The 20548-nt window shown below is 37.1% G+C and overlaps 1 protein-coding gene across 3 annotated transcripts in view; it reads right to left on the bottom strand.

Annotated features, from left to right (window-relative positions):
* Positions 1-2667: 2667 nt before the first annotated feature.
* BMP5 (bone morphogenetic protein 5) overlaps positions 2668-20548 on the bottom strand; it is a 55236-nt gene continuing 37355 nt past the window's right edge. For 2 of the 3 annotated variants that reach the window (XM_071442761.1, XM_071442744.1), the window contains 4 exons: positions 16728-16925; positions 8596-8672; positions 6652-6762; positions 2668-2975 (listed from right to left, as the gene is read on the bottom strand). In XM_071442761.1, the coding sequence (XP_071298862.1) occupies positions 2826-2975; positions 6652-6762; positions 8596-8672; positions 16728-16925 (536 nt within the window). In that variant the 3' untranslated portion in view covers positions 2668-2825. The remainder of the gene's footprint in view (positions 2976-6651; positions 6763-8595; positions 8673-16727; positions 16926-20548) is intronic. The other variant, XM_071442752.1, reaches the window with a different exon arrangement.

Raw genomic sequence — 20548 nt, forward strand, 5'->3', positions numbered from 1 at the left:
GTTGAAACCCTCAACAACCTGAAAAAGAGCAAAGCTCTTGTGTCCTAAATGATAATGGAAGAGTCTTCATAACTAGAGAAACGGATATAGCTACAGATAAGAGTAAATTTTTATATAATTATGTACATGTTGAATTAAATATGTGTGTGTATATTATGCATAAATATATATAAAATAACAGGTATTCGATAGGACAAAGGAAAAGAACAAAAAGTTCCTGTATTATTTGGTACTACTGAAGAAGAGATTATCTGAACAGGTTTACATGAAAACATGACTACATTTACTTCTCCAGAGCATGTAGAAAGTTTGGTGCCACTATCCTTAATTACAGAGGGATGATCAGTTATGGATTTATTAGGAATTTTAAAAAGCATTTTTCCTTTCTAGTGTATTTTGAGTACTAGCACTTGGAGGTATGAATTGAAGGTATGATTTTTATTAGAAATGTAGATGGTTCACCATTGGCTGTCTAAGAAGCAACAAAATAAAAGTAATTTTGCAAAATGTCTGTACCAAAAATGAACTATAACAAAATCTGTCCATAACCATTGATGATCTCCTGCTTTTCCTTTTAAAAAGGATACATCAAGTCAGTGTCATTTTGTCATGCATCTAAGAAGCAAAGCCACAGCAGAGGAAAACATTATTACAGGTTTATTATGTCTCAAAATATAGAAATATATTCCAACAGCATATTTTAAAGAATAATATAACAATAATCTTCAGCTTCTTAGTCTCAAAATGGTACACCATTATTTGAAAATATATTACTTAATGTACCCAAAATTTAGTGTCCATCAAATTCCATTTAGAATAAATTGAATTCAAAAAAGCATATCCACCTACTCAATTTATACAAAAAACCAGTAATTTTTGAATATGACAGAGGAGTTTAACTTTTCTAAAATGGTAATTCAGATGCAGACCTTTTTTCCTATACATTTTTTGTGCATGAACTGCAACTAAATCTAGATATGTAGGTAATGTCAGTATAAAATACAGATGGGAATGTAAAATGGAACTGTTCTATTAAGGGGAAAGATTTCCCAAGGCTGAAATCAGTACTGCTAATTTTTTTAATTGAGTGTATGCATAGAAAGGATTTATGTATTACTTCAATAGCAAGATAAAATAAATTAGTTTCTGCAAAAACAACAGCTGCCTATTCACATGCATACACACAGTCACACACATGCTGATTTTATCAGTCTGTAATCATCTGAGTTTTCTGAGATGTGTTTTAAATAACCAGAGAAGTCAGAGTTTACATGATTAGACTGTCTAAGAAGAAACTTACCAATCCTATCCATTTTTAGCAGCTCTTTGAGAATGGTTTAAAGGAAGCATTTTTAATGAAGGCAGTTCATTATAAAAGCGTATGTGATAATTAGCCATGTAATAGAGAGAAAAACACTTCTATTTTCTCACTTTCCCAGCACTAAAACAAAGGGGTGCCCAAAGACATTAAGTGTAATTAATTCAAAATAAACCTGTGTGTAGTGGTGATGGGAATGGTAATTTGTAATTGGTTGTGTAATTCAAAGCCAAAGGATTTAACTTGAGGCCAAAATTTAGTGGGAATAAAAACTTGTTGGTATGGATTTAAGAACTATTAAAGTTGCAAGTGTTAAATAAAAGAAAAAAAGTATCCCTTATTGAGTCCCATTATTTAACTCAATTCCCACCTGATAGAAAAGCAGATGGAACTGCAAATAGGCTGCAAGTTACTCAACATCATCTTAGGAAAGGTGTTTTTTATCTTTACCTGAAAACAGCCACCACCAGGGATAAGATTTTTGATTAAACATGTGACAACTGCTGCACCCCCTGTGCCTTCCCTTGCACACTCTTAGAACACATCCAGAAGTGGGAGCTAAATAAGCAAAGCCCTTCCATACCCTGTATTCTGTATACTTTGTGCATATAGTAGCATGTGTATGTAATGGGAAGGCTTGTGTGGTTTTTTTAAATTTGATTTTGGCTTGTTTTACACTAATATAAAAATACCTGCCAGAGCAATGTCATAGATAACAGAATGATATGATTTGAGGTAAGAATGTTGTAGTTCAATTTTTAGTGTTAACTTGGAAAGTCATAGATAGAGGTGAGAGTCTGTCTACACAGAATTTCTGAAGCCTGGAGCCTTTTGCAAACTCTGCAGGTCACAAGCCAAAAAGTAACATACTCCTCCAGTTATACTCATCTTGTTAAAGAAAATAGTTATAACAATTATGTGCAATTTCTTCACTTCTATTTTTTATCTCCTATTTATTTACTTAAGCACTGTTCAACATTTCACTTTTTCTAATGGAGCAGAAGTTCTAAAAGAAAAAAAAAATATGTTTAGCTGAGCAGTTTTGTTTAGTTTTTTTTCTTCCTGTGCCTTTTTCTAAATAAATACCTTGCCACAGTTTTCATTGGCAAAATATGACCAAATGCATTTAGTACTTCTAACTATACAAAGCAGTTACAGAACTTCTGGAGTTTCTCGTTTAAAAAAATTCCATACAAAAAGGCTTTACTTTACAATATTGAAATGGGATAAAGCAAATTTCAGTATGGTCAATGGAAAAATGAATTTGTGAACTTCTGCTGCATAGTGAGGTGACCCATTAAATAAATGGTTTTGAAATTTTGCTCATACAAAAGCAACTATATATTTTTAAATAAATAAAAGCTACTATGTACATTATACTGTACAATTAAATGAGAGATGACATGAAATGGAATAAATTTAGGCCTGCCTTTTCATCAGCAATGCTTATATCTTGACTTCATTACAATTTTGAATAAAACCCTCTGCTTTAGATTATTTTTTTGTTTTAGTGGCAGCCACATGAACGCACCACCATATTCCTGTATTTTTTTAAAATAACATTGGAACTGTCATCAAAGTAGAGCACGGAGATTGCATTCAGTTTTGTTGGTGCACAGCATGGCTTGGGTACATGATCGGGGAACATCAAGTGAACCTGAAAGACAGATAAATACACAGCTCATATATCAAACAGAGAGGTGCAAGGACAATGTCAGTGCAAAACATGTCTTTGCAATTCAGCAAGGGCTGTGGTCACAAATTTTCCTTGGTTAGCAAGTTTAAAGTACAGCTTACCTCCAGCACATTTTTCTGATTTCAGTTGCACAGGCAGGGTTATACAATAAAAGCAGATGGAGAGGTAAATGAGAAGCAGCCAAGACAGAAAGTTGGTTTTCAGATAAAATTTAGAGAATTGGAGTTAGGCAGCTGCTCAGGAAGACATTTAAACATATTGTCTGTACTATCTTTGCTGAGGGTGAGGCATAACATGAAGCAAAGGCTCAAGCCCCAGGTCTCACCTGGACCCCAGCATGTGCTAAAATGCTTTCCTGTGGTGGGGGCTCACTATGGAGGAAAATCTATTGCAGACAGCAAAGGCTGTGCAGGCAAAGCTTCATAATGAAAGTGTTTTCAGCCTATGAAATGATAAGATGTGGAGTCTCAGACAGTATGAGTGCATTTTAAGGTCTTATCTAGGTATCTATGGAACCAATTCTGCTTCCACTGAAATAAAAATCAGTTCATAAGGTGGGTGCCAGCTGGACAGAATATTTGGGGCAGGGGCTGAGGCAGAGAAGTCTTTATGTTCACCAGGCTGAAATATATCAATGAAAGATTAAAGCAAAAGAAAATAGTTTTGAAAAGTGTCCCAGAACAAACAAGATCTAGTGGAAATAAAATGGGAGAAATTCAAGTTCTTTGTACTTGAAAGAAGGTTGGATGTAATATTCTACACACGCTGAAGACTTGGAATCTGGGAAGCCAAGAGAAGAGGGAGTTGTAATAGAGAGGGCAACAGATTATTAAGGCATGGATGAAGACTTCAGCAGTAATAGATTTTGCTTGTATGTTAAGTCTTTGTAAATCTGTTAGAGCCATCTGTCTTGCAGTGATATAAACCCAGAGCCTTTGCCAGACAACAGAGAACAGTCGATCAGGAAACAATTTTTACATAACAGTTACCATGAGAAGGCCTTTTGAAATGAGCAATAATAAATCCTGAAGTAGCTGTTTTGTAACAGTTTAGACACACATTTAAAAAATATTTAACAAATTAATAGCAAAGCACCAGAGAAAAAAAAATGATTGTGCCTGACCTGGTCAGATGTTTGTCCAGCCATAAATCGTGGTCTTAAATCCACCAGCCCCTGCCACCCCTGATGGAAGATCTGTGGCCCCACAATATCCCCTTGGAAGTGATGCTCACAGCCTTTCCAAGTGTTTACCCCAAATTCAGTGCAAGCCAACCTGATAATCCACTGCCTTGCATTACCAGGAAGTCAATGCTACCCCTGTGCCTGTTCTGAGGGTGATGCAGGAGACGAGAAGAAAGTTTATAGAGCTTATTAAATGCACCCTGTCTTTTATTTATATGCATCTGTATTGTCTGTTTGCCTGAGTTTAATTGCAGAGAAACAAGAGGGGGAGAGAGTGAGGTACTGGCCTGTATTTCTCCTATTCTTGTTACAGAAGAAAATAAAAAAGAATCAGTTAAGTTTGGAGGGGTACCAAGGAACAATCACTTCCCACACCAAAGAGCAGGCTTTTTGAGAATGGTGTAATCATTATGGCCAGGAGGTGACTGCATTTGGATTAGGGTGGAGCATATGAATAATTGCTTCCCAAGCCATCCCCATATGCACACCTTGTGTAAATCTGAATTTTGTATAATTTAAACCAGAAAGCATTAAACTACTGCTATCTCATCTAATTTATGTACAGCTAAAACTTAATTGGCCTCATGATTTTTTGGCTGCACTGAATGCATGTACAGTACATGCAAAGGGAGACACGCAATTCCAAAATGGCCATAAAAAGAGCAAAAATTAAGTATCCAATTTAAAAAAATAGGACAAACTACACACATTTCCTAACAATGGGAAAATAACCATTTTTTGGAAAGGAAAAACACACAAGAGAAAGTAGTAGTGAGCCAACTCTTATTTAACAGTCCATAATTGCAGGAGGGAACTCTAACCTGGGGATCTCAGTGATATTGGCAACTTTTCTGGACAATGCTTGTGTAATACTAAACTGTTGCTTTGCTGACCTACTTCTTTTCTGCTCAGGACTGCAGATATGCTGTTCTTCACTGTCTTCTAAGAACATTGCTGTATTCCTTGCCAACTGGCATTTTCTGTTCCCTTTCACCTGAACTCCTTAACACACTTCTACTTATTTTCAGCCTCTGACTTTTCCCCTTCTTTTTGTAAATCTTGATGATTGGAATTCTAGTATAGAGGAATAATGTTGCATTGGTGACTGGAAGTGGAGAAGGTGAGTAAATGAAAAATTGAATGGAAGGGAAAAGTTCTCAGCATATGCTGAGTTTTTGAAAATGTCCCTCTCATGTAGAAATATTTGGCAATTTTCACAAACAGAACTTGTTTCCTATCAGAAAGAAATCAAATTTTATTTTTGTTTGTTTGCTTGCTTGGTTTTGGGTTTTTTATTTTTGGTGTGGGGTTTAAATTTGAGGGGGGTGTTTGGGCTGGTATCCCAGGTAGTAACTCAACTCATTTCTCAAGGGGGAAGGTTTTACAGGCCCAGATTTTGATGTGAGAATAAAAGAAAAAGATCATTATCCTTGGACAGAGTCATCAGCATAATCTGATAGTCAGGATACCTTACCATTATTAGTTTAAATCAAATGGAACCTTAAATCCATGTTTCTCTAATCTCAGTTGAGTGTCTTGAACTTTCCAGAAACTAACTAGGGATGACAGCCCTTTCCTGTTCTCATTTCATGCTGTGACTCCCTCCTTGTGTATTATCTCTCATCCCTCTCCTTCTTAATCATTCTGCTAATACCAGTGCTATTCAGAGCCAGTTCTTCAGCTGGCACAGGTGAAAAATCAGGTTTTGACCAGACTGACCAGACTTTGGCCTCAAATGTAATGACATTTAGTCATAGTCTAAAGGTCATGATTTCTGTAGCTGAACACTGCTGGGCTAGAGGAGGCCTAGCCAGCTGCCTCAACTAAGATCATCTTTTTGGCTGCTCCAGCTGAGGCACAGGACTAACATAAGAATTAGCAGAGGCAGAAAGCTGGCTGCAAATCCCATTTTAGATGTACCAGGCAGAGTAACAGATCCAAACACACTTATTTTTAAATTGCATTTGTAAGCCAGGCATGACTGAACACAATTTCGTACATGCAAATGCATCTGTTTGCAAAGCTTCACATTAAATTACACTGTAAGAATCTGTGCCAACAGTTGACAACAGAGGTCCACAGAGTGGCCAAGTGTCATCATTTCTGGAAGGTATAACATGTAGATGTTAACACTGAGCTTCAATAAGTTGCAAAAACTCTTGGAAGTCAAACCAGGGGGCCCCTTTGGTTCCTGTCTACACAATTCTCCAGTAATACAACACAGCCTTCTCATGTGCTATTGCATTTGAAATGGAAGTGAAATGGAAGTTACCACACAGGTAACTCTGAGCAGTTCATCCTCTCTCCAACAAAATCACTAAAGCAGGTTTTGAAATGAGTTATGATTTACCAAGAAATAATCAAAATTCAGTAGTGGTAAACAGAAGAGTCAGACTCTGAGCAAAGACACAAACAACTGCAGCATAGGCAACTACAACACAGTCAGAGGCATACCAGAGTCTGAACAATGGCATGGTTTGTTGCATTCATGTGGGCATTGAGGGGAAAAGAACACTCTCCATCACAGTAAAACGCAGCGTAGCCCTCCGGTGCAATAATCCAATCCTAAAACAACAACAAATAAATCCACTCATTATATTTTCTCACTCAGGGAATTTGTAACTATATCAAACTAAGACTTGCTCAATGACAAAATGAACTTCAGAAGGTGGCATGTGAAATGAATGTTTGTTTTTTTTTTAAAAAAAAGTACTTGCTTTGCTCATGTAAAATTGAGATGAAAATTAATGAAACCTAAAAATCTGTACTGAATACCAACTAATGAGGTTATAAGGGAGACTGAAGATTAAAATATATTTGCAGAATAATTTTTATTCCAGACTAAAAGTCTTGAGCACTTCTTGGTGCAACAAAAGTAATTAAAATGCATTGTCTTCCTTCAGCACAGTCAGCACTGTTAACTGTATTACTGTGTGAGACAGCGTTGCTAGGGATTACCTGTTGGCACATCAATGAATCATACATTTTCAGTATTTCAAGCAACACAGCATGGGCAAAAGACCGCAAGAGGGAAAATATTTTAAAATGTTAATGAAAGCTGTGTGTTTAGTTTGCTGAATTCCTCCTCTGCCAGGTAATGGAGGTGCTGCAGGAAGGGCAGAGAGGATCAAGTAGCTACTTGGGATTTGTATCTTTTTTTTTTTGTATCTTATTTCACCCTGTGTTTCACTGATCAAATATTGTACAGCGTAGCTCTGGCTTTCCAGCTGAAACTTTTAATTCTTACAGTAGCCTTTGTGTTAAAAATAGATTTTCTTTTTTCTTTGACTACTGTGGCCACTATGGCCACTGATCTGAGAGCCTAGCACATCTTGGAGCATACCAGAATTTACTGTTAAAAAAAAACCTGTTGATATCTGGAAAAAAACCCTGTAATCAAGAGACAATGGCTCGTTTGTTCAGTGGCCTGAGTTCAATACCACAACCCTGCTCTGTGGCCCTGCACAGGGTAATTATGCTTTGCAGACTTGGGAAAACAGCCTCTGCCTACTTCTTCAGGCTGCTGTGGGGATAAATATAATACAAAATATCAGAAAGGATAATGAGGCCATATGAGAGTCTGAGCTAGATACATAAAGGTTGAGCTGTCACTAAAAAGATAGCATACTTTTGCTCCTCATGGACTTGTCCTGCTCCTGGAGAATGGTTTTTAAATAATTCAGAGAAATCTGAAATGCACAGGCAACCATCCCTGGGTTCTTACCTATATATGCAATAGTTAGAGGTTGCTGAAGGCCTTCTTGTTCTTTCTTTATAGAGAGTTCCTTGCTTTCTGGAAAAAAACCCTAAATTGATCTCTATTTTCTTTTCCCACAATGCCCTGCTTCTGACTTCACGACCTTTTACTGTAAGTATATTAACTTTTTGTTACTGTATGGCAGAAATTATATAAAATTAGCTATGGTATCATAAAGATCACTGAGCCTATTTTCCTTAGGGACATAAATCCAAGATTTATTTCCCTAAGGACCGTACCCCAGTGAAATCTCTATGACCTGCAGCAGACAGCACTTAACAAGGGGGAATTAAATCTGAACTAGTCAAAACTGAAAACTTTTCATTACTTGATGTGGAGATTTTGGTTTCATTTAGAAATTCACTCAACTCTTGAGCAGTAGTTTAAATTTATCTTTATGTGAATGAATCCATATCATAAAGTCACTAATGTATGCAATATGTTTGAGAGCAGAGCTAAAAAAAGGTAAAGTTATAGTGATAGCAATATTGATAAGGATTTATTACAAAATGCATTTAAAGAATATGTCTCTCATCACTTTAATACCAATTTCCATAAAGAAAGCAGAGTGTAAATAATGGGGGACTTTAAAATAGATTGTCCCAGTTTGAACCATTAGGAAAGAGCATTTATAATCTTACCTGCCATCCTAAGTCTCGGAAACTCACATAAAGTTCGTGTTTCTTACATGCTTGCTTTTGCTCACTTGTGTTATAATCTACAGGAAGTAAATAACATTCATAAATTATTTGGAAGCATTACTAGAACTGACAAGCTTTAGATATTTTTGAGATCCTTACCAAGCTGTACAAAGGAAAGGAAAACCATACTGTCATTTATACTCCTAGGGTTAGTTGTAAAGGCAATGTAAACCTGGAAATATGGAATCAGCACAGTCAGACTGATACAATTTCTGTGCACTGGCAAAATATTGCATATATTCCCAGTGTTAGGGGAAACAGGTTTACAAAATGTCTATTTGCTGGCCAGCTGAGTAACACCTCTGATAATATCCACACAGGTAATCAAAGAGGACAAGTGAGACCCTGATCCAAAATATCAGGGAAATCATCTCTAGGTTGGCACAGTTTTAATTACCAAGTAAAGAAAGTAGCCAACTTCAAAAGATGAATTAACAGCAATAAAAAATGTCCTGAAACAAGGGAATTTTCTACAGTATCTTAGTTAAACACATAATGGCACATATTATACTTCTTAATTTTTACCATATATTCTGGAAATATTCACCACTTGATGATCTTTAGTTGCTAATACTAATGTAGACAAGTAGACTAACAGGTGCTTTTTAAAGGACTGAAAGCTCTCTGTCAGAGATGTGTCAGGATAGAAGGACACCCAGAACCTTCCATACATGCTTTTCCATGAGAACCTTACTCCTGGAGAAATTCTAGTGCTTGTTCCTTACTGCTCCTAAGTAACAGGAAAGGAAGGGAACAGGATCATGCCTTCATCACATTGGCCCCCAAAGTTGGTTTATACAGCTATTCATGTGGTGCCATAAGTGAGGCATGTGACAGAGCAGGGAGCACAGACTGTCTCCTCTGTTTCCAATTCAAGAATGCTTAACGTGACTTTTTTGAATCAAAATAACCATTCTGGGAAAAAAAGAGTTCACAACAAAATTCACAACAAAAACAACAACAAGAAAAAGCAAACAGACAAAAGTCCACAAAACCCTGAAAATGAAGACATGGAAAAATAAAACAAAACTTTCAGTTTCAGAAAAGGAATTTTTTAGGCACATTTCCTTTTTAACATTATAAGACTTGAGATGGAAATGGGAAGGTCTCTGAAAAATTTCAGGATAATTAAGATTCAGAGAGAAGCTCCTTTTTCACATAAAATTAAAGTAACTTCCACAGTCTGTTAACTAATCTGTGTAGCTCTTCACCATCCTTGCAGAAAACTCTTCCAAATATATGGCCTAGAGGAGTTTTTCTGCAAATTTGTCAAGTGCTTCTTGTCAGCCGTCCTGACCTCTGCTACCATTGCTTCTCTGGGTTTTCTTCAGCTTCTCTGTGTCTTTCAAAAGATGTGATGTCCGCAACCAAAACCAGTATAAAATAAAGTAAAATAGTTATTCAGGCTTGTTTTCTAGTAGTATTACCCAGAATATGAGCTTTTCAGTAAAACCACACTGTCAAGTAATCAGCTTCCAAACTTTTTTTAATGTATTCCTGCCTTGTCAGCCTTAGGAGTCTGTTGTAGTATTACAAATTAATGAATAAAGAACAGATTGTGGATGAGGATGATGATGAGAACTGCAGCATGATGGGGCTGCAGCAACCATGGTAGAGTAAAGGTTCTGAGGGATGATATCCACAACAGCATTGCAACCTGTTGCGAGTCAAGCAAATGTGGCACAAATCCACTGTGGTTGTCTACTGAATTCAAATTCAAATAGGAAGCAAAAGTAATGTGTAATTGGGATGAACCACACAGAAATAATATAAACATGTTGCCTGGGAAAACATAAGAAAAATACAGCTTTGTTGTTCAGTAGAGCAAAGGGCCTAGCGACAAGGACTCAGCAGAGGTTAATGTAGCCAGTGATTTCTTTGTCTTGTTTTTTACTGGCAAGATTTACCCCCAGGACTCCCAAGGCCCTGACCCTAGTGACTGAAGCTCTACCCACAGTAAAAGAGATAGAGTTAGGAGTCAGCTAAGCAGCTTGAAGATACATGAGTCCATGTGAGCAGAAGGGATGAATTTCAGGGTGGGGAATGAGCTGACCAGTGCTGCAAAGTCACTTCCTGCCCTTTTTGAGCATTCATACACCAAAAGACATTTCCGATGATTCAAAATGGAAAATGTCACACCTATCTTCAAGAAGGCCAATCAGCTTAACCGCAGCTTCTGGGAAGTCTTTGGAACAAATTCTCATGGAAACTGTCCAGGCACACAAAGAACAAAGAAGGTGTTTTGGGAAGAGTAAGCATGAATTTACTAGTTCAAACTGTGCCTAACCAACCTAACTGTTTTCTGCAATGATCTGACTAGCTTTGTGGGCTTTTGAAGAGCTCTGGGTGTTGATCCCTTTGCTTTTAGGAAGGTTTTGGATATGGTCTCCCATCATATTCCTTGAGTCAAATTGGTCAAACCAATCAAAAACTTTGATAGGTTAGAGTACTCTGATAGGTAAGAATATAATGGATGGAAACTTGCCTAGGCTTATGGGCCCAAACAGTCAGGGTCAGTGGTACAGAGTCACCTGGAAGCTGGTTACTAGGGTGGTCCCTAAAGGATCAGTGCTGGTAGTAGCATCCTTTTCAGTAGCTTGGACAATAGAACAGAATGTGTTCTCAGGAAGTTCACAGAGGATATGAGATGTAAGAGGAGTGCTCCATCATCCAAATTACCAATAAAAGGTTGGACTGCACCAGACCCAGAAGAAACTCAACAAGATGTCATTCAAAACAGACAATTTTTTCTTTTACTGGTAGCATGCTCTTTGAATAGGCTTTTTCTTTATTTTTTAAACAGGCTGTGTACCTACTTTCTATTGAATACACATGGGCCCAATATGACTCCCAAAACTGTGTCAAAAGCTGTCCACAAGTCACAAATGTGTCCATTTGCAATACTAGATAAGCATCAGGGATGTTAAGCTAGGCTTTTTAAGCTATGATTCCTCAAATCCTCATGGTTTTTAAAGACAAACACTGTGTTCTTTCTTATGGTATTTTCTTAGCCCTTCAATGACCACCATTAAAGGATCTCCACATAGAGCTGGTTATGTGCTGCCATCTCAGATACTTTTAGTTGTCCTAGGGCATACAGGGTCAAAATATACACCCACATCCCATGGGATATCTATGTCTTTTTGGAGAAGCAACTGGAAGCAAGACAGGATGCCCTAAGACATCACAATTTTTCAAAAATCCATATGCCTTTATACAGCTAAAATCCCTGAGTCATACCTCGTGCTGAGTTCTATGTAACAATCCAATGGGTTTTGCACATACTCTAGAAGTAAAGGTAGTTAAAAGTAAAGGAACTTTAAAAAATTGGAGCTGTGTTCACTGATCACTCTTCACACAGTTCTATATATTCATTTTCACTAACATCTGTGCCCATAGGAGATGAATATTGAGCTTTTCTGTCTCAGCTATTAGAGGGAATTTAAAACTCATACATATACAATAAAAGCCACTTTGCAAAAGAACTGTGACTGAAAAATGTGGAAAGTACGCACATGAGAAAGTCAGGAAAGCCACAATATGTTTTTTAATAGCACACAAGCAGGCAAACAAACGAAAGCTGAAGATTGTGGTTTTGCCAGCTTTCTCTGCAGTGATAGTTTCATATTCAAGAACATGTACAGAAGTTTTAGGGCCAAGATGTAGCAGAACATCCTCCAGTTAAAGGGGAAAATCTGAATAATACATATGTAAGTCATTGCACAGATGTCATCATTGTTGTGATACTCTGAGCCATCTGAATACAGGTTCAGATGATGTGTGGTCACACCAGAACACCTGATAAAACAGCCAGCATGTACAGACTGTAAGCCATCTAACTCATTCACCTACGAAGAAAGTGAGACTCGGGAAAGTATGAATCCTTCCCTGAATTCTACCTTTCTTGTAGGACAAATGTTGTGTGTAATATAACATTTTATATAAGTATCAAATGTGACATTTATAATAAGATCTGGTGCTAAGGATTCAATTTCACACACTGTAGCTTCAAAGCCCATATGCTTATTCTGTCAAGAATCAAAACCATAGGCTATTGTGATTGAGAAAACATTGTTCCTCAGTGGAATCTAAATCCCTACATAGCAGAAAAAGCTGTGGAAGGAGGTCAATAAAATATATGTATAAGAAATTAATTGAGATTTTTTTTTTCAGGGGAAATAAAGACATAAAAACATGCTTATACATACTGTTGCAAAATACTATATTTTGAATCAGTTCATGTAACACCAATCAATAGCATACACAAAATTTAGTCTTAAGTATTGTTTCTTTGTTTTATCTCCATATGAATAAAAATTATGTAGCTTTGTTTTTTAGTTTCCTGGTGTAAGTCTCTATTCAGTATCTAAATGTGGCTATTCTCTAGTGCCCAGTTACACTGTAACTCTTTTCAGACAATGCTGAAAAAGTTAAAATTTAGTCAGCTTTTTTTTTAGGGGAGAGTTATGTGGCTTACTTTGTAAACAACCTGCCTGGTCTTGTTTTGGTTTGGGGATTTTAATTTTTATTTCTTCTATCTATAGTTCAACAAAAATAAAACTAGGTAAATAAAAGAGTTTAATCCTCTGTGCATAGCAGACAAGTAGAGTCTGAATGCTAAGCTTAATTCTGTCTGTCTTTACACTGCATTGATGTCATCTCCTCTTGAAGTTCTTAGCAACACAGGGGTGGTGACCCCAAGTCTGTAAACAATTTCCCAGGTGTTATAATAATAGATACATAAGATTTTATTCTCTTATATTGAGATTGTGTATATGAGAGAATCACAGAATGTTAGTTGGAAGTGACCTTAAAGATCATCTACTTCCAACTCCCCTACCAGGGGCAGGGAGTCCCCTCATTTCCACTAGACCAGGTCTCTTCCAACCTAAACCATTCTATGATTTCATGAAACTTCATGAGTAATTTTAAAAATGTCTTGTCCTTTGGAAGGGAAGAGCTGGGTTGTCTGGTGGAGCTTTCCTTTTTGACAAGCTGAGAACACAGTAAAGCAAATTGATGAAATCCAAGAACTTAAAAAAGGAAAAAGAGGGTGGCAAAATACAAAATGGAAGAGGCAAAAGAAAGATGAAAAAAGGCAAGAGCAAGGGGAAAAGGGAGAAAAGAAAAAAGAAAAAATAAGGGGAAGAAAGGAAGAGAAAACAAAGAAGCAAGGAGGAAGTGAAGACATGATTGTGATAAAGTTGAGACTGATGTATAGAAAGAGAAATATTAGAAGTCTGTCATATATGAATGACAACATGCCTATCTGGGCCTGGCTACATTACCTCTGGCTATGTAAGTGAGCATTTTCCACTGTCAGTGTCTGTCTTACTTGCTGTAGATACAAGGTCATGGAAGAAGCTTAGAAACAAAATACCTACATCACACAATTATCTTTGCTGGTCACTGTGTCAAGTGTCTTGCTTCAAGGAATGAATGAGGATTGAATACAGTCTATTGACTGTCTTCCATGAGAAAGATGATGGGCAAAATTATTTTTTTCCCAAAGACTTTTGTGTTTAAATATGAAGATGTGAATTTTACTTTCGAAGTTCTGCTCATTACTGAAGCTGTAGAGAAGTGGGACAATTAGCCTTCACCACAAACATAAAGGGATGCAGTATGTCCCCTAGATCTTGGGCTGGAAAAAAGAGAAAGAGCATAGCTTTTCTCTGATAGCAGGCTCTCCATATAGAGGGACTATATTCTGAAAAAAGTCAGAGATCAGAGAAATAAGAACATGTATAGTAGAGGTGGCCTTTGAGTCCTAGCAAGATGCATGTATTGTACTTGAATATCTGTACATAGGCTTTGCCCCAGAGGTCCCGGTTGTCCTTGATGGGCTGCAGCTGTGATGTGCTTAATTGGGCTGCAGCTGTGACCAATGAAGATAACTGGGATAAAAGGGGGTGGGTTAGCCAGTCAGGGAGAGCCTTGGAGGAGCCCTGAACTGAAAAAGAGCAACATACAGAAGGAGGAGTCTGTGCTGTGAAGATCTGCAGCCATAAGAACATGCTGAAGAGGTATAGACTTTAGAAATCTGATAACAACAGTATGAGACTCTAGAAATAGAACAGCAACAAACATGTTTTTTTCTCTATGTCTTTTTTGCATGCTGGTGACATCTGGACAGAATCCCTACGTTGCCTTTGTAGCCTTCAGCATTCTCATCCACAATATTTTGAGAGTATTGTTGCAGTAGTCATTAAAAGAATTCTGGATCACCCATGGTGGGAAAAGTCCAGTGAGCAATTATTAATGATACCCAAACAAATTTGGTTTTTTGTGACATGGGGATTGTTGAGGCAAACTGCAAGGCAAGAGCATGGAATGTGGTTTGCCACAGTGCAGGAACTACACCTTCAAGCAGTTTTGCCACAGATGTTGCTATGTGAAGCTGTGGTCACTTATCTACCTTCAGCTTTGCCATCTTTTCCAGCCTGCCTATATCTTAATGCCTCCCTCTCCAGGCAATGCTTCTGATTTTGATGCAATTGCATGTGCAATTGCTTCTTAACCTGATTTCCTCTTAACAGTATGGTTTTCTTGACCTGCAATCTCTTCTGAAAGAGATTTGCCATAGATTGACATATGTAGTGGTGTACTCTATGCTTATGTAGACCTTAAAAAATTAGGAGAAAATTTGTTTCTTAATACCCATTTCACTAGAGATGTTCTGATTTTCTTATTTTACAACAGGTCTGGAGAACAACTGGATGCAGAGACAAGGTTGAAAAGTATTTTGAGACTTACAGGCAGCTCTCCCTGAGGTAATTCTTATGTCAATACAATGTGATAAGGTTGTGTTTTTCCCAGATTAAAGCAGCAAGGAGCTTTGGCTTTCCTGTTATAATCAATGGGGCTTAAAAAATCTGTTCATTTCTCACTTTTTCATGCACAAGATACATGGGATTCAATCTGAAAGTGTGATATTTATATTTAGGTATCTTGCATGTACCATTTACTTAGGTGATTATCCCTTCACCCAAAATAATGTAATTCTCAAAATCAGCAGACTTTCCAGAGACTATGAAAAATTATTTAAATAATTTCTTTGATTTCTTTAGCAACTTAGCAGTAATTTTTGGTTGTTATGGTAAAATTTTCCTTCTGCAAAAGATCTGGGAAAGGCTTTTCATTGTATTAGAGTAGTCTTAACCTGCCTATGTTAAGGTTCTGAGACACATAAGTAATGCATATTGCTTATAAGATTTCTCCTCAAATAGGTGAGTCCCACCCCAAGGTTAAATTCCTTCCACAAAATATTGATTTGCTTACTTTTAGACTTCCATGGGATTTAAGAACAGCACTTATATTAAGGCTTTGATATGCTGTTATTAAATCTGCCATGCTTCTAGAAAGAAACACTTTCACACCCTTTTCCCAAAAAGTAGAGATGTTTGTTCAGAAGTGAGAATATTTAGAAAGTGACTTTGTGCCTTCAGCTGAAAGGATTGTTTCAGGAAAAAGTGGAGCAAAATTTATTCCAGGCTCTAAAGCAATTAAGAACATTTTTATGTGCACTATTGTCCATATCTTTCAGGTAAGGGACCAAATTCACTCCATAGCAGGATATATTTTATATTTATATCATTACTTGTCAGCTGGTCTGAACTCCTAAGCAGTTTACAATTTTGCAGATTGATTTAGCTTCCTCATTTCCAGTATTGACTTTTTAATGTTACATCTTGCCTTCTTCAGCTGAGGCAGTTTTGCTGAGGCTTGCTAGACAAGTAGTAGGGGTGCAATCCTTTTCCTCTATTTTTTACTTATGCATAGCAAAGACATCATCCAGTTGGATACTGTGTAGGCTTAGTTTCAAGCTCAGACACAGACTTTCTTAAACTGCTTGGTCATTTCACCCTCCTGAGGCCCATGATACATGTAATTGATCTGACTTACAGAAGGTAGATCACACCCAGGGCCAACATAACAAAAGGGGAGTGGGAACACTGTTTCTGGCAGTTCAGCCAGTGAGCAGCATCTTTTTGAGCTGTTGTGACTGTATTGCATTTGAGCAGGTGCCCATACCTCCCATAAAAAGACTGCAAATCATAGCTCCATCTTACCCCCAGCGCTTGGCATCCTCGAGGACTCCTGTTGACTACTGGATTTGTTGCGGTTCTGATTTTTCCTCTTGTTGTTGGCTGCTCGGACAGAACGGAAAAGCACTTCACTCGCCTTGAAGAATGCAACCATGAATGGTTGCTTTGACTGAGGCCCATGTCTTCCTACCAGGCCAGCAGATTTAACATTGATACTTCGACCTAAAAGCAAGGGAAATTAGAAGTTAAAAAGTGAACTTCTGCCTCTCCCAAAGCCCTAGCAGGAGTTCAACTGCTGACTGAATCATAGCAAGGAATTTGCTGCAATCCTGAATTGATATGATTGGGAGTCTACCCACATTTTGTTTAACAGAACTTAAAAAGACAAAAAAGCTAAGCAATTTGCAAAAGTTTCAACAGCTTTACAGATGCAATTTTTATTTCATAAAATTGCAGTCTCTGTGTGCTATATATCTTATTCATTACAGGGTAGTTTTAATTCAGTCTCGTATACATCTATAGAACTGAAAAATAAATGAGGCCCATTAAAGTCTATTTTCTATAGAAAGGATAATGTAATGAGGTCTTCTAATTTTGCATCATTTCGTGGGATGTGGAACTTTATATCCCCCAAGCAAACCAGTAGCAAATGGAAGTGTAAATAATAAATATAATTCTGCTTTAAAAATAAATATTGTGCAGTGTTATTCAAACGAATGTTCATTCACCAGTAAAGGTAGGAAGCCATTCAGTTGTTCAAGAGAAGAGAGTTTGAAATATGTGTATTATTGACTCTGGTTCTGTTCCCAGGGGATGTGCATATTTCTTTAAAATATTTGTTCAGTCAGGACTGTGTGGTAACCTCACTATATTATGTGGTCTAAACCTCACTGAAAGAAAGGAAAGCAAAACAAGTCACTGAAACTGCATCAGTGACATTTTAGCAAATAAACCCTCACTCTTAACAGAATTTATTTTGGCAGCATAAACACTTTTGTGCGTACGTGTATTATGCAGAGCCCTTCAAGCGTCAGAAAATGAGACAGTGTCATGTGAAGCTGTGCAGCTGTGCAGGGTGGGGACACAGAGGTCCTTTAAAGCCAGGGAGGCTCCGGGCACGGGCACCGCGCACCGGGCGGCACCGGGGCGCCTTGGCACTCTTCTAAACCCGCTGGAAAATTCGGTACGTGGGCAACAAAGGAGCATCTGCCTCACAAATGTATAATGCTGTTAACTCAATCACCCTGAAAAAGAACTTGAAAACATAGGAGTAAACATTATAGAAATAAGCATATAGGTTTCCTTTTCAAACACAAACTCACAGTGGCTGCACGCCAGAGTCTATATTTCTTTAAAAAACTCTATCACTGGCGTAAATGAAAGAGGCAGTTTGATTTGTGGTTAAAGTAGTTTCCATTCTACTTCCACTGTAACAAATGTATTAATTCAGCTCAGACTTCCTCCTTCTGGCAGCCCTTTTGCAGTAAAAAGAGAAATTAGAAGTTCCAGCCAAATACCATACCTTGAACTGACCCACTTCAATACATAAACACTTTTACAACATGTTTATTCAGGTGTAGCACTTTAAATTGGTTTAAGATGTTTCCAGTGACAGAGAGCCCAGCAAAGGCAAGAGAAGAACTGAGAAAGTTAGCAGTTATGGAGCAGAGTAATTGGCAACATATTCTGAACAATTTTGATAATTGCTTTTTTGACTGCAATGGAAAAATATATTTGTTGAAGCTTCTGATTTCATTTTAAATGCTTTTTTAGTCTTGTGTTTCTTTAATTCTTTTTTTCATGTGTTTGAGTTACTATTAAATAATTCAGTAACATTAATTTCTATATGTTCCAATATTCTGCTGCAAGTCAGATATGAAAAACTGTACATGCTATTCTCTATTCATAACAACATGGACAAGCTAGCTTCTCACCACAAAGTTCCACATTTCCCTTCATTTCTAGAGGGAATATTTTTACTATTTTTCTTTGCTTTTCATTCCAATGACTTTCAGAATTTTAATTTTATCTGTAAAATATTAATGCCTTACTGCTGGACATATGGAGAATACTATTAGATTTATATATTGAGAACTGTAAAGGTGTGTGAAGCTTTTCTGAATTTAAATTTAGGTTCCCTGAATTTACAATGGTGGACATTGTGTGCGAAGCAAAATATCCTTCAAACCAATGTGAACTCCCTTTAAAATAACTTTTAATATTACTAAGTTTCCTCTGGGTTTCCTTTAGACTTCAGCAATGAGATGGCTATTAAGATTCCACAAGTTAAGGCTTACTTGGTTATCCAGGGTATAGAGATATACTATAAAAAATTAATCCTGTAACCCACAGCCTTTTTACACAGAGAAACAGCTTATGTGACTATATTCCTTTATGTGCTTGATCTCCTAAGCAGCCAGCATAAGATTTTAGGACTCATTTGTTCAATTCATGAATGGTATATGCACTGGATCTGCTTCTTGTGCAGAGGAAAGCTTTTATTGACTTCTGTGGGTACATTGTTAAACTTTTCTCTCTCAGTTTATCATATACCTTAGCTTAACTGCAACTTTCAGAAGATGAAGCAATCAAAATATACACTGCCCTTGAGACACTATATTTCTTCTGTGGAGGATCTCTGAACTGTTTGGTTTGAAAATTCAAACGACATATGTTGTCTCCATTTTAGGTTGCTTCTTTTCAAAAGAAATTTTGCATTTACAGAACTTCTATTATCCTTTATTAAAATAAAAAAAAGGAAGAAAAAATTTAAAAATGGTCTTCAGTCTAAAAAGCATTTCCCCTTCTTGAACAGGAGGTATTTCAAAACATTCTGCTTCTGAAAAGCATCAAGCTTTCTGCCATAGCAGTAGCTCCATTGTGTGTGTCATGGTCTTGTTAGGTAGTCCTTATTTTTGTTTGTAGTGTCAATTTCAGTATACATTAAAAAAATATTTGCTCTATGCTGAATTTCCCCTTGTAGCATTCATTTTTGTAAGTGGTTTTAAGCTATCATTTCTTGTAAACATTTTGAAAACTCTTGGCTTCAATGGCAACTGGAAATCCAGGTCTCTGGGGCATGCAGTTGTTCCATACTGTGGCATTAAAGCAATACTTTCTAAAGTCAGCTGAATGACTCAGGCTGACCTGCTTAACTACACTCAGAGCTTCAGCCAGATGAAACTCATAAAACCAAAACAGTGAGGTTTGTCTTTCTGCTTCTCTTGAGCATCTCTGAACAACGCTGTCAAGCATTCTGAAAAATGGGCTGCATTCTGTCCTTCCATCAAATCTTTAATTCTGAGGATTTCAAAGATTTTTTTCAGATTTCAGAAGAAAAGAAGTGCAAGTAACCAGTAGTCTGCTAGTGCCTCCTCCACTGAACTTAGCCACTGCAATTGCCCCTACACCTAGGAAAAACCCCAAAAACAGAATAGATGGATTTACTCTGTGCAGTGATAGTCCAGAGCACTTATATTCTTCACATTTTGGCATGTACTTCTCAAAACTGCTCTGACAATTATCTCCTCTACACACTGGCAGGTATATTTGGAGACTAAGACTTATTTAAAGCATTATGTTTCAAATTTGCTGAACTCCTTAGTCCTTATTCATAGGATTCTGAATCTTTGGCAAGATGTATTTGTTTGACTTGGCATTTAAAATTCTTTTTGGCTTTTATACTATTTGATAGTAAAGTGCCCTTAGCAGTTTGCATAAAAGCTTGCATGGACGTTTGGGTTTGACTGACTGAACTGAATGAATATTATTTGCCTTTTCACATTCTCTCCCCTTATAATAAAGGAATCACTGCTGCAAAAATAACTGTGAAGTTCAGCTTACAA

This window comes from Agelaius tricolor, unplaced genomic scaffold (assembly GCF_023055355.1).
Source record: "Agelaius tricolor isolate 1412-34295 unplaced genomic scaffold, bAgeTri1.0.p SCAF_1, whole genome shotgun sequence".
NCBI classification, from domain to species: Eukaryota; Metazoa; Chordata; class Aves; order Passeriformes; family Icteridae; genus Agelaius; species Agelaius tricolor.